The sequence below is a fragment of the Canis lupus genome, chromosome 3, assembly GCF_003254725.2.
Source record: "Canis lupus dingo isolate Sandy chromosome 3, ASM325472v2, whole genome shotgun sequence".
NCBI classification, from domain to species: domain Eukaryota; kingdom Metazoa; phylum Chordata; class Mammalia; order Carnivora; family Canidae; genus Canis; species Canis lupus.
Window position 1 is genome coordinate 2,212,675 of NC_064245.1, and position 15,201 is coordinate 2,227,875.

At 49.4% G+C, this 15,201-nt stretch overlaps 1 protein-coding gene across 1 annotated transcript in view; it reads right to left on the reverse strand.

Annotated features, from left to right (window-relative positions):
• Nucleotides 1–994: 994 nt before the first annotated feature.
• The window catches only part of MAN2A1 (mannosidase alpha class 2A member 1), a 161,947-nt gene continuing 147,740 nt past the window's right edge, over nucleotides 995–15,201 (reverse strand). Inside the window, exons 20-22 of the mRNA XM_025438203.3 lie at nucleotides 11,040–11,234; nucleotides 5,024–5,134; nucleotides 995–3,869 (exon numbers count right to left, since the gene is read on the reverse strand). Of these exons, the coding sequence (XP_025293988.1) occupies nucleotides 3,717–3,869; nucleotides 5,024–5,134; nucleotides 11,040–11,234 (459 nt within the window). The 3' untranslated portion in view covers nucleotides 995–3,716. The remainder of the gene's footprint in view (nucleotides 3,870–5,023; nucleotides 5,135–11,039; nucleotides 11,235–15,201) is intronic.

Here is a 15,201-nt window from a genome sequence, read left to right on the forward strand (position 1 = left end):
TCTGCCCTTGACCCGGGCTGCCGTGGGCCGAGGGCCTTGCTGCCCCCGCCACCCCTCGGCCGGCCACTCGCGGCCACCTAGACCAGGAGGCAGGCAAGCACAGTCCACAGTCACGTCTTTCTTGACAAGTTCTTTTCCCTCCTTAAGATTTTATTGATTTATCTGGCAGAGAGAAGGCACAACAGGGAGAGTGGGAGGGGGCGACAGGCCCTGCACCGCACGCACAGGGACACCGATGCAGGGCTCCGGCCCACGACCCCGGGATCAGGACCCGAGCCACCCAGGCGCCCCTTTAACAAGTTCTAACAATCAAATGATTTAGGCATGTTAATAATCAAGTATTATGGAGCCGAAGGCAATTTTCATCATCTGCTGATGAAATTTTTTACGGATGATTCTCTAAGTTTCTACAGTTTGGCACAGAGACTACAAGTGCAGCAGCCTCTTTGCTGGGTCACCACAACCGAGCACAAACTCTGCAGGCAGCGAGCCTCACGCCTGCCTAGCCCCTATGAAGCTCTGGCGTAGGGACCTTTCAGCACCCCCACCCCCCGCTGAGGGCCCCCCCAGAATGCTCCCACACAGGGTGGGGTTGCCAGCGGGCCGGCAGCAGCCCCGGATCCCACGCTCCCAACCCACCGTACCTTCTGGATCAGCTCACAGGGATCCTCTTAGCTTCAGGTGTTGCCTTGACTCTCATTTCTGTCCTGCGATAGATAGAATCCGACAAGAACCTGCCCCTGCCCCTCCAGCAGACCCAGAAGGCCCCCCGCCCCCGCGACCGTGGACTCCGCCTTCCAAGGCGACCCCAAACCCACCCCCAAACTTCACCACCGCCCCCATCTGCCCCTTGTTCTCTCAAACCGCACGTTCCAACTAGAACTGGGCCAAAGGAGGAGTGATTCGTAAAGGAACACAAAGGACAGATCCTCCCTAGTCCACCCCCGACTCTTCCAAAGACCGTAAGAGGTAAGCAGCACTCCAGAGGCCTAGGTACGTGGTAAGGTTTATCTTTTATTAGAGATCTTATATTACATATTCCCAAAAAGATATAAAATCTTCCAAGAGAAAAATATCAAAACCTATTTGATTCCGAGATAAGCAACATAATCAAAATGAAAGCAAAGATTTTCCTCCGGACAAAGGAATGTGAAAACACTTGGCACAGGTACAACAAAGACATGGGAAGGTAATTACAATGTTTCACGACACGTTTTACAGCATTTTATTTTAATCGGTATTTGAAGAAAACAAGGATGCCGAGTTCTCAAACACTGCAGGTAAAAGCTCGAATTTTCCCCCCAAAACATAAAAAAAAAAAAAAAAATCACAGAAAGGAATCAAACTACTTGCTCAACTGAACATCTGCGATAACAAATGTAATAAAACCTAAGCAAACAAATATGCCACCGAGACCACAACTGAAGTCTATGGTTTTCAGTGTGTGCCAGAGACACTAAATTATTTAATCAGTTCTTGACCACAACCCAAAGCAAAAGCATCCTCTCTTCATTTCCCTGATGATTTGTTCTAAAAATAAAAAGCAGAAACTTGCTGGTTTAAAGAGAATTTCTGCTTTACCTGTGAACAGCTGGTGGCAACGCACACTGAGTAAGACCCCGACCGACCTGGGACAGATCCACCTCGAACAACCAGGAGTGGCAAAACCACTGTTATTGCATCAAGATTTTTTTTTATTTCGACTGATCAGAATTTCCAGGATGATTAAGCACATCCACTTAACCACAGGACACAGTGAACTCTCAAAGGAAGGTTTTACATTTAAGATGCAATGAAAATACTCATCTTATTCCTGGGATTTGCTTCTGGCAATCCTAAACATCTGTAGATGTCCACAAAAAGGAAGTTTTTTTTTCTTCTTTTAGTTGGTTATGCCCCAAAATGAGGAAGGAAACTTACAGTACATGTTTATTGCATGAAATTACTCCCTTATAATATCTGCATCAACACTAGTATTGTTTCCTTAGTTATTAAAGGCGAAAAAAGTTTATGGACTTATTAACATAATGATAATCTTAGGAGCTGCATCTTGATAACAAAAAAGAAACCACAGATGATCCTCAGACTACGTGGTGGTGAAACAGAAGTTAGGTCTAAACTTCTCTCTGTAAAGACGTTGGAAGGGCAGGAGGTAAAAGGAAGTTTAAAAATCAGTGAATGCTGGATTTGTTAGGTAACACAGTGAGCGTTTTTTTTTTTTTTTTCAAAAGTGTACAGACTCCATGAATCCTTTCTATCCTAAAACTGAATATTCTAAGTGTTTCCAATGTCGCTCTTACTTGAGTGTCACGTTGAGAATGATCCCAAATAAATCTGATCAGAAGTACGGTAATGGCACATGGGCTTGGAACCTCACTCTCAGGTGAGCACGTACAGAAGTCTGGAATTCACTGGGCACACGTGTCCTTTAATAAGGTAAATTGTGACGAGCTACCTATAAGCGGGGTTGAAAACGGGGTCCCCCTTAAAGCATTCCTTCCTAGAGCTCCCTCCCGTCCAACGGAAACAGCGTGTGGGTTTTGCACGTTACAAAACCCCAGCGTCAAGCTGCAGTCTTGTTGGCAGCAGCGTATTTTAACGTATTTTTCTTCCTTGTTTTGTTTTCTGACATCTCAGTACATTCAAATAGTCAAAATGTTTAGAATAACATCACCACAAATTTAATGAAACAGAGCAGAACGTGGCCAGCGTCAGCAGGCAAAACGGACGCACCTCACGGGCCGTAGAAAGTACCCACCTCCTCCCCGCCCCCCACCGCCTCCCCGCTTCCTCAGACAGCAACATGGACACCAAAAAGATCTAACAAGACTTATAAAAAAATAAGGCACATTTATTTTGATATGGTTATATTTTTTTAAAATAGAAAAACCCCTCTCCGAACCTCTGTATTCAAATGAGCCGCGTAAAAAGACACCTCGGGTACCCAGAAGAGGTCACGGTACCTATGGAATTGCTTCTTCGATTTTAGTGACAATGGAAGAAATTGCACCTATCCCACATTGTCAAGTAATGAAAATATGCCTCTTTTTCTACTACTGAATGATTCAAAATCTGCTATTTCTGGAAAGACGTACAAAGGGTGAGAAGGGAGGGGTCGAGCGGTACATTAGAAAAAAGGTGTGGAGATCAACTATGTATAGAGATCGCAAGGGTTGACGGATTGCACTTTTCCACATTTTTCAATACACGAAATTCTTCTACTGTGTAGGAATGACTGCAACCATTTTGGCCATTAGCTATTTACCCACCAGTTTTTTGTTTTTTTTTTTTTTAAATTCCGTTTTGGTAAAAATGGGTATTTTTGTAAAACTAATGAAGGACCGGCAACATGAACACTTGTAACAATCTCTTCACAACCCCCAACACAGATATAGTTTAGTTAGCATTTAACCTGAGATACAATCTGTGGAGAGGTTGCTTTAGACACTTCTTCCTTCGTCGTTGCATCGATTCATACTGAAGGTGGTGGTTCGTGGATGGAACTTAAAAAAAGAAAATTGGCTAGAGCATGGCTTTTTTTTTTTTTTTCCTTTCTTTCTTTCTGTACTGGTAAAAAAAAAAAAAAAAAAGTAATAATCACAGAATTCATGTCCTCACAGTAGCCAGAAGCTAAAATAATGTGCTTCCTTATTGCACGTCAAACCGAGAAGGGCGTAAAAGACAACTGCTTCCCAATCCAAATCTGAAAGCCTGGTTCATCTCAACTGGATTCGGAATGTGCTGATTTCCATGGGACTCAAGTTGATCTCGCTTATATTTCGGGCGTCTGGAGGTGAATGCATCAAGGATAATGAGGAAGGTGTAAGACTTGCGACAGTAAACATGCTGAAAAGCTTCTGTACCGAAATCTAGAAAGTAAATGGTAAAAAAAAAAAAAAAAAAAAAAAGTTGCACAGTTAGGTCACTTTGAAGAGAGATTAGTAGCACATCTATGTATTTATTCAGTGGAAAATAGTAGGAGAGTGACAACAGTGTATTTAAAGTCTCCTTCTAAAGATAACAGGGGGTGGGGGTAGGGGAGAGGAGATACACCTAGGAGTGCTTGGACGCACAGACCACCCAGGAGAAGGGTAACCGGTGGACGGCGGCTTGCTCTACACTCTCCTTCCATATTTCTTACAACTTACCATGTGCAGGGGCTTTTTTTCAATAAAAGAGAAAACACCTACAAGCCAGCAAGCTTTAAGAACATCCATATCCTCCTTTACTCGACACTTAACACCTGACAATCGTGGTTCCTCTCCTTTCCAAAGACTGAAAGGACACAGGCCCGCTAGGAGGAGGGCTCGTCGTGCCAGGGAGTCTCATCCTGAGGGCTGCGGGGTTGCTGGGAAGGTCCTACTCTCACCCAGGCAGGTTATCCTGATGTGTCTCCCTGCATCACATCCCAGGGTCCCCCTTGGATTTCGACCCTCTCCTATATTTTCCTTTCCCCCCTTGTCAGATCCTACACCCACCCTAATTTGTAGGGTTGGAACCGAATCCCTGGATTCTGGTGCATAGGGTATCTGTGAGGTTTTGGAGAAGAGCGGGGTCCGCTGAGCTCCCCCAAGGGGCAGACCTGCCCCGGTGCCAGTCGACTGTGTCCTCGGAGCACGACCTGCTCAGAGCCGGGGGCCGAAGCCTGGACGTTTGTTTCCTTCCAAGGAGAGGCTTGGAGGAAGGTCAGCAAGGTCAGCCTGAGGACTGTCGGGCCGGCACCAGGAGGCCCTGTGCAGATGTGGGTCAATCAGGAGATCCGCATTCTCCCGGGGGGGCTGGTGAGTGTCCTGCTTCCTGCAGCCTCCCTGGCCCCCTGCCCCGCTGTAGTTCCTACAACACCTGCTTAGGCCCGCGGAGACTTCACCGACAGGATCCTGCACGAGCCCGAGAGGAGGGCTGGGGGCGTGGGAGAAGACGCCCCGCGGGCCGGCAACTAAAGGCCCAGGCACGACGGACGTCGCGTTCAGGCATGCACGTGTTCTGGAGGAGAGGCCGGCTGAGAAAATCCCATTCAGCTCACCTTTCCCTGGGTCGTGGAACAGAGCAGCCCCGTGGCTCTGCTGGGGAAGCGGCAGTCGAACCCCTTTCTGTGGAGGATCAAGGCTGCCTCGTCGGAATGCCTGCCGTCCACCTGCAGAGGAGCAGAGCGCCCACATGCACGCTGACATTCGTGCACGCGGCGACCCCACTGCACGCGCCCCCCCCCCCCCCCCCCGCGCCCACCTCACCTGTGAAGCCGGGGAAGGTCACCCTCCCGCCCAGGTCCCCCGCTCCCGGCGCACCTGCTGCCCCCACCCCCCACCAGGAGGCAGGGGACGTCACATTTTAAGGCTCCTGGTTAAGCTGCCTCGTGCCCTGGTCCCCTGCGCAACCCCCGAGGACCTGGGCGTCCTTCTGGCCACACGTCACATGCTGTTGTCTCAAAGTTTCTTCAAAGAAAGCATTTTCATTTCTGTTTATTTCACGTTTAAGGTATACATCAGCTGAATAAAGTATCCCCGACTTCAGTCCTTATCTGGTCATCGAATGATGTATCATCATCCATCCCCAAACTGCAACATGCTTCTTTATTGAATGCTAATTTTTTGCTAATTGCATTAACATTCTTAATCTTTAATGCACTGGTTCATTATTTTTATATAAAAGACATTTAAATTGAATTAGTTATGCTTATCACTTGCTAGGCCAACCACATTTATTAGCTTGATGTATCATTTAAATTCACATTACGGGCGCTATTCTTCTCGTGCAGGCAGAGAGAAAACTACGGAACACGACAAGTCAGCTACAGGGATCAAGATACACTTTCTTGCAGTAAAATTTCTTGCGTCCACTTCAGTAAGGACGCCGGCGGTGCTCCGAATTTTTAAATTACAGTTCTTTTAATAAATTTTGTTTCCTAAAAGGAGGGGCGGGAGGGGGGGGAAGATGCTTCTGACAATAAGCGAAATAAATTAAAAATCCTTGGGAGAATTAAGCAAGGCACAGCTGCAGAACAGAGGGGAGCGTGCTCAGCGCTGACCCGTGGGGAGAAAGGTCCCCTCTTCTCTTCTGTGGCCACGGACGACAACCAACGTGTCCGGGTTCTGAATCGTCCTCACGAGGGGATTCGGTTTTCAAATGTGTCATTGAGACATCTTTTCTGAAGACAGGGTGGCGGGTGCGGCCTGGGCCGGCCGGGCACCGGGTGCGGGCACAGAGCTGCGAGCGGGTCAGAACCCGGCTCAGTCCCGGCTCAGACCCCGGGCCGCCCGACGCCCAGGGCCCGACTTCCCCGCTGCTTGCAGCCGCCCCTGGTCCCGCCACGGGGTGCGGGGGGCGGGGGCGCCAGAAGCGACGGTGTCGCGGTGACCGCGGCAGAGGACGCGCCGGTGCCTGCGACCCGCCGCCTTAGCCCAGCGCCTGGCGCCCGGGTGCCCGCTGAGCCCGTAACAGGCGCCCGCGCAACGATGCCCCACGGCTGCCTCGGAGTGACGGCGGGCGAGGCCCTGCACACGCACGCAGGGGGGCGAGGACGTCAGAAGCCCGAGGACACGGGGCATCTTTCCGCCTCTGCCGTGATTTTCACAAGAGTCAGACAGTACGGAAGCAGGGGGGACAGTCGCAAGAAAGGACCCGCGGGGTGGAGGGGAGCGTGAGCCCTTCTCTGAAACCTAAGGCCGCGTCACCCCCTCAGGGACCAGAGCGCCAACCAAGGAGCAGGCGTCTTGTCCAAGTTTTGAAGAATTAAATATTCATGAAAGTATCAGTTTTCTAGCAAAAATACCTGAGGCAAAGCGGCAGTTCCTCGGCTTCAAAGTCTGTCTCGTCATTTTATTTCCAAGAAAACTGTTTTTCAAAGTAGGGAAACTGTGAACTTTACTTGAATATGCAGCAAGCAGACACCCTCCCAGACAAGACGCCGCGCGACGGGGTAACCGGGCCCGGAAAGCTCTGCGTCCCGGGGGCCCATGTCCCTGGACTCTGCCCGGGCCGCTCACGCACGCCGGTGGTGGCCCTGGGCCCCCAGCGTTCAGGCCTTTACACGACCTTTGCCAACGGCTCAGGCCTTTGACGGTCCAGGAAGAAGGGATGCTAAGGAGAAGAGAGGGGGCCGAGCGTGCAGGGGGGGGCTGGCGGCCACCCGCGACAGGGGCCTGCGCTGCGCCCTCCGCGCCGTCGGGTGGGGCTGAGGGGTGTCTGGGCCCCGCTGCGTCCAACTGCGAATGCACGACATACGACTCGTTTTTCCCAAAAACAGAAAAATAAGGGCAAGACGTGCTTCCATAAAATCATAACCTCATCTACCCACACGGAACAATTCCTGAAGAACTGGCCCGTGAGGAACAGAGGCCGTAAGAAGCCGAGCGGCACCGCGGGGGCCCCGGACAGCCACCAGATGAGGACACGGCCGTGTGAGCCCGGAGCACGCCGCTTACCGCCGGGTGATGCCACCTTAGCCACTCGATCTCTAGCTCTTACTTTCCCAATTGGCTGAATGGCGATGATGGTAATTTCTGGAATCACGGGTCCTTAAGCATGACTAACTCGTAGGTTCCTCACCCCAGACCCCCAGAGTCACAGCCTCAGGGATGGGGAAATAGTCAAAGTCTCCGTTCCAAAATGTCCCCGGTGGGACCCGGACACACTGACCCCGAGGTCGGGTAGCTGGAGACACGGAAGCACCGTGGAGGCGCGCACCCGGGGCCCTACGCCGCCTCCCTCACCGCGCCTCGAGCCGTAACCCCCTGCTCCCCGGGGCCTGGTTCCGAACGCCCGGACCCTTCACGCAGTGGCCAGGGAGCAGGGGCCCCGTCCACCCCGTCCACCCCGTCCACCACGCTGCCGCTGAGGAAGTGAGGCAGCAACAAAGATGTGCCTCCGTCACGTCAAGGACGGGCCACGTTTCCCACGGACACACGGGGAGGGGGCGGCGAGGCGAGCGCCCACTCACGCGGGCCCAGCAGAGCTCCGGTCTGGCCCGGGAGCCAAGAGCTATGCCGACACCACTTCAGGGGCAAAAACGCTTCGCAGCCTCCGAAGGAACGATGGGTTACCGTAGGGCTGGAGCTGCCGGCACACAGGGGAGGGGTGCGGTCCCAGGTGTCGGGGCCTGGCTCTGGATTTTCTCCAAGTCCCCTTTGTCTTCTTTTGGTGCAACCATGAAGTGGCACTCGACATCTTTAAAGTACCGAGCTTTCTTTGATTCAGTACTTACGTTGGCTGCTTTCCAAGATTATTTTCCTGTTATCAGAGTTACCAGAGGTCAAGGGACAGAAAGCAGTTCTTTCGAGAAGTGATTATGAACGGACAGATGCACCCCGCTGGGTCTCTGGTGAGCCTTGGAACAGCTGTGCTAAGAGTCAAAGACCAACCCAGGAGCTGGCACTGGTCGACGGGATAATGCAAAACAGCAAAACCGGCCCAAGTCGTGAGTTCTGACCCCGCCCCAGCAGGCTGGTTAGGGTTAAGCATCAGCATTTCAGTCTTTATTTTTCTGGGTCAAACTATGTGCTCAGCTGACACCTCAGTTTGCACCTGAGCTGGCAAGTACTCCAGGTACCACCAGGACAACGACCGGTGTTTACAGAGCGCTTCTGTTTTCAAAGGGCTCGAAAGCATTATCCTCTCCGTCCCTCACCACGCACCTGAAGCCGGCCCAGCTGGCCATAAAGGGGAGTGGAGTCAGCACCCGGCCAAAGGTCCACACGTCTAAGGGTGTGAAGAGCCAACGGGAAACCACGCGGGTACAGTGAGTGGAGGCCGGACCGCGGAGGGCCCAGGGCCCGAAGGCCTGCACCGACTGAGCGGGCAGCAGAGTTCTGGGTCTGGCAAGTGATGAGAATCGTAGGACCAGAAGACAAGCATCAGCCGGAAGAATGAAAGCAGCAGGTAACCACAGAAAAGAGGGGGCTGGGAAACAAGGGACAGCCCTAGACGGCAGACCACGAAACCCGACACTCACTGACTCTAGACAACCGGATCTGGAAAACAAGCACGGGACAGAGTCATCTAGGAATGAGGGGAAGGAACAGTGGCCACCGGGCGCCCCAGGAGCCCCCAGATCCTCAGGTGGCTAACATCCCCTGCAGCCATGCCCAGAGGCAGCCACCGGAGGCTCAGAGTCCTCCGCAACCACCCCCGCCCCCTCCATCCCTGGGTCCCCCTTCAGCTTATGGATTCATCTAACTCAGGGAGGCGACCCGTCTCCAGGAGTGGAAAAGTGAACCCACAATTATGGCAGAGTCCATTTGTTCCATCCCCACTACGTGTAGACACTCTTGTGGGCAACAGGATGCAGGAAGGGATCAAAGAAAAGGCCAGCTGGCGCAGGGCTTCTGTTCTCACCACGTCACCCACGTTTAGGCCTTCACACTTGCTCTTGACTGCCCGACCACTTGACCCCCAGAAATCTGCAGGAGTCTCACTCCCCAACTTCCTTCAGAGTCTTATTCCATTCACACCCTTTCTGCAATGTCCTCCTCCAACCACACTATGCAAACCCCTGTCATCCTCCAGAACCATCCTTCCCTCCTTCCCCCCCCCCCGCCGCCCGAACACTTGTCACCATCTAACTCATGTTACGTTTCTCTTAATTTTTTTTTTATTTTTCTCCTCCCACCAGAATCGATGCTTCAGAAGAGCCAGGGGTTGCCGTCTTGGCTGGGTCACGACAGTTTCCCTGGTGCCTCTAGCTGTAACTGTAGGGCAAGAAGTACATCCTGCAGGTCGGTTCACATGATCAAACGAGACTTTTGACATGCGCAGACATACCCAGGCCTCCTGTGTTCAGCCGTACTCACTATTACAAGCCTTATGCATATTCCTACACAGGCCGTAAAAGCCTTAAGTGTCCAAATTTGCAGGCATTTATCCTTAACTTTACTTGGTTTGCTTTAGTTCTTTGCTCTAAAACTAAACATTCTCTCTTCCTATGTTGTCTTCAAACATGAACATTCTCTCCTTTTCATACTCAGGCCATTTATCACTTTTCCTACGGAATCCCGAAGCGCGTACTATTTCCAGCCAAGCATATGTCAGTTCACAATATCAAAACAGCTCTACCGAATTTAAAAACGATGTCAAATGCCGGATTTTTATTCTTTGCAAATGCAATCTCTGACTTTAAAAGCAGGCATACATGCAAACAAAAGCAGGGCAACTGCGTTAAAATTCCTTATCTACTAAAATCTTCCCCTGTTCTTCCTCTAGTGGATCTTTAGACGTCTCTAAACAGTTGGTTTTTCAATGCAAAGGTCGGAGTTGCAGTGATTTTCAGGAGAAAGAGATGAATGTACATGGCTTCTGATGCAGAATTAATTAAAAGCAATGCTTCTTATTTCTCTGACTCCTTAAGAGACACTGGCTACGAAGGAGAAATGATGGAAAATGCCAGCAGAGCTCATCTTAAGGCCTGTTGTCCCACCTACTATTATGTGACCCCAGGCTAGCTTTTGCTTTCTTATCTGTAAAAAGATAATATCCCCCGACCTTCTCACCACAGAGAACTTTTCTGAGAGTAACATAAATTAGGAGTGGGATATGCTCTAAACCACAGAGCCACAGTCAAATGAAAGGCATAACGATCTTGCCTAAAGGTGAAGTCCTCGTGACGGCTCCTGGAAGCACAGTGAAACTCCCAGTACAGCTGACCCTTCAACGGCGCAGGTTAGGGGCGACGACCCCCCACCCAGAGTCAAAAATCCGCAGGACTCTGAGTCTCCCAAAACAGAACCACTAAGAGCCGACTAGTATTGCCTGGCAGCCTTACTGATAACATGGACAGCGGTTTGGCACGGATTTTGTACGTTATACGTGTCATATACTGCATTCTTAAAATAAGGCAGAGAAAAGAAAATGTCATGCAAATAATAAGGAAGAGAAAATACATTTTCGGTACTGCACTGCATTTATCAAAAACGATCCGAGTAAGCACACGGGTGCAGGTCCAACTCGTGCTGTGCAAGGGTCGGCTGTTATTTGTTTTCCGCTTCTCATCCCCTTATATCAAATACATTACAAAATGTAACTGTTCATAAACGCATTTTGGGATATACCTTTGACTGTATCGTCCTCAGATTAACGAGATGAATGTCACAAGGCAAAGATGACAGCAGCGGAGAGAATTCCCCTAGCAGCTGGAGGGTGGGCACGGGGACCTTTTCTGCCATCGTAAAGACGGGATGATTCAGGAAAGAAGAAGTCATGTGGCTAACGAGAGAAGGATAACTGACCGACTTCTTCTCTTCTTCCTATCAAGAAAAAAAGCAAACACGCTTAAGTGTTGTATATTTGCAGTTTTCACAATATCGACTGAAATTACTTGACGGGGTTTAGGTAGGAAAGGAATGCAACCGTAAGCACGTACTGTAATTTTATTAGGTTTTGTAAATAACAGCCTTAGACGACACACAGATTTACCAACTTCGGCGGTGAGCAATGTAAGAAAATGACAGTGTCCACTTAACTCCTGTTCAGAAGTAGCTTTTCTCCATTGCTTTAGCGCTAAAAACCCTGACAACACTTTTCACGAACATTTTAGGACAAAGTGTAACTTTTCCTGGAAACTCAACCTACCACAAAATTCCTTAAGTAGATGGGTTGGGACATCCGTACTTCTTGCAATCATCAAATGTGATCTCTTCTCCCTCAGGTGTCACCCATCATATTCTCGTGGTTTCATTTATACACTCAACTAGACCATGACACTTCGTAAGGATCCAAAGCTATGCTCTATAGATGTTAACCAATGGCAGATTTTTTTTTGGGGGGGGGAAACTCTCGGAATAAATAAGATTTTTTAAAAACAGAGGTAGCATCCCTGATCATCTGTTAAATTTGTTTTTTTTTTTAAATTTGCCTTCTTTTTTTTTTTAAATTTATTTATTTATGATAGTCACACAGAGAGAGAGAGAGAGAGAGAGGCAGAGACACAGGCAGAGGGAGAAGCAGGCTCCATGCACCAGGAGCCCGACGTGGGATTCGATCCCGGGTCTCCAGGATCGCGCCCTGGGCCAAACGCAGGCGCCAAACCGCTGCGCCACCCAGGGATCCCCGTCTGTTAAATTTGATAAATCACTGCCACTGAACGAAAACTCTCATGTATGTTATGGAGTAGTTAGTACATATTTACCTAGTACACAATTATTCAGTATAATTTAAAAGTAATTTAGTCATTGCTATGGTATATATACTTCCGGATAAGTGGTTCAGGATGTTCAAACATTAAATACGTCTGCCAGGGCTGGGCATATGCGTATGGTGGATGACACACTCAATTAAATCAATGACTAAGCAGAGCCTTAACCAATAACGCCTGAGGTATAAAAGCACACAGAGAAAAACACTGAGAAGAGAAAATAATTTACATAGAAAGGTTTTCTGATCAGCAGTGACAGGCAGGACAAATTTAATTTTGCATCTTTTTTTTAAACTGTCCATTTCACTGATAGCTTTTGATTTTGCATCCTTTTTTTTTTCTGTAATATGGGGCTCAGATGAAAGGCTTGGCTACTTATCTGTGTGAAAAGATAGGATTTATAGAAGATACAGAGCTTAAAACTCAGAATGTCAGATTAGCACTGAACAGAGGGTGTTAGCAAAGAGTGACAAGCATCTTGCCAGCAGTGAACTGTAGATGTCATTACAATTCAGACTATGGAGAAAGAGAGAGAGAGAAAAAAAAAATTAAAGGCAGCAGAGGGACACTGCAATATTAAGATGCTGACAAAAAATATTAGGTCTAAAAGAGCGGTAAAAACGAAGTACCCGTTCCACACTCCTCTTCTGAAAGAAAGATTAAGTAAAGCGTATAAAATCATATTCTCCAGAACTGCTGAAATTTCACGCATGTTGTTGAATAGTGAGGGAACAGTTTCAACAAGAAACTTTAAATGTACTCCAAGATCAAAGGACTTCATAATGTAGGTCAGGATTGCTGACAAAATCACTTTTTCAGTAATAAAAGATAAAAGATTCCAACAGAAAAGAAGACACCTGCCGTATGAGACTCGGAAGGCATGAAGTCCATTTCTAGGTCAAATAACATTCAGGAAGAGCTCTCTGGCTTTGTTCTCGGCTCTTGGAGGAATCCCCGGACGCCTAGGGGAGCAGGTGGGAGACTTCCTGATGGATTGTGCAGACCCCGCAAACAGGGATGTGCACACCGACCCAGCCAGGTCCCCTGATGCTCAGCGCTCAACACTGGCCACATGGAGCAATACTGGGTGTGGGGAGGGGACACCTGGATGGCTCCGTCAGTTGCACCTCTGCCCTCGGCCCAGGTCATGAAGCCAGGGTCCCGGTCCTGGGGTCGAGCCCCGTGTTGGGCTCCCTGCTCAGCGGGGAGTCTGCGTCTCCCTCTCCTTCCATGTACTCCTTTGCGCTCTCTCTCTCCCTCAAAATAAATGAAAAAAAAAATCTCAAAAAAAAAAAAAAAAAGAATGGCTTGGGGAGCTTTAAACCCAGATCCTCAGGCACTAGCCCAAATCTCCGTAAACAGGCTCTCCAGGGGTGGGCCCCAGGAAGCCCAAGCTTAACAGCCCCCGGAGAGGATCTCAGCTCTCAGGGTGACACAGCTCCGGGGACGTGGGTCGGGAACCGTGACCCCAGACACGCTCCCAACCTCATAGGACAGACAGCTCCTTTTGGAGTCCAATGCACGAGTCTCATCCTTTAACCAGTTTCGGATTCAGAAAATGATTCAGACTCAGAAAGGCGTTCATGAAAGGTCTCAGTGAAGCGAACAGCGTCACGAACCTAAGTCCCTCGGAGAACTCAGCAGTGGGGCCCTTCACTGTCCCCACCGAGCTGAGGAGGCGCCGCGGCTCCGGGCTGGGAAGGCAGCGGGCACCGGCCAGGCAGGGCGCGACTGAACCCCGCGGGAGGCTCCACGATCCGTGCCCTTTCTGGACATTTTTACAGCAACGAGGGTCTCAGCAAAATATTTATCTGGCGAATTACCACTTTTTGATCAATCTCCTGGAAAGGGAGTCTGAGCTGTAACCTTTAGGATACACCCAAGGCTTGTAACACGTGTTTGCTTTAGGAAATTTTATGCGTTTGTTTAAGTGGTAAATGAATTCCCCAGCCTTGTAGTAACAAGTGCACTACTATCAACATCATTGGGTTCTTGTGGGCTGGGAGGCGTCAAGCTGTTCGAGTCTAGCCTGCTCCTTGCAGCCTGTGTGAAACTATAAATAGTTTCTAGCACATTCCGATCCAGGCCACACCAAGTTGAGCTCCCCATTGGGATCCAGCCCTTCTATGTCACACGTCAGAACTACTCGCTGGGCTCCACTTAAGTTATCTGATCCCTAAACATCAAAGGCTTCCATTCATCTACATCAAAACTTGCTAAATAAATGACCTAAGATAATAGATGATATTTTTGAGTCCCTTTTGCTTATTCAGTACAACCTGATACCTGGTGGGAACACGATAAAGGTTTTTTATTTTTTTGAACTTCATCTATTAACCAGCAAATATAAATAAACGAGAGGAAAAAAATGCAGTTGGGGAAAGGATGCAGTAAAAAGCCAGAGACAGAAGAAATAATCAGTGAAAATGTAAAGAATCGTAAGATTTGGAAATAAATCTCATTTAGTGCAGAGGTGGAGCCTGGTGACACATGGGCTAAATCTGCCTGTAGATAGGTTTGGGAGGTCTGTGTGGTATTCAACAGTTGGCCAGCTCTCAAAAAGAGAAAAAAAAATCCAGGAGGTGTCACATTGAAATTGTCAGCAACAATAACAAAAACTCCCCAAAACAGGTGAGTTCCCCCCCCGCCCCCACGATACTGGAGATCCAAGTCACCCTGGGCCCCCACGTTCCCTCGAGGGCGGCTGAGTTCTAGCTCCTTGGTGGGATGCGTCCTTGTGCTCATCACAGCCCTGGGGTCACCTAACTGAGGTGTTTGCCCGTAAGACGTGACCGGCCTCCCTCATTCCATCTCTTTTCAGATCCCTGCAAGCATTCGGGCTTTTCATCTCCTGTCTCTCGGCTGGCCCTCCTACCACGTAAAGAGCTGGCATCCCAGGGTAGAGTGACACAGCTGTAATGCCTGAACACTTCCAGCTCTCGGCTCAGCGCTCTCCACGCAGGAAGGGACAGGGAGTTAAGTCTCAAAGAAACAAAACCTAAAGGGTCGGTGCCAGAGGGACGATTGTCATTTTGCACGGATGAGCATCACCGTCACACGGCCCCAGCCATCCGCAGGGC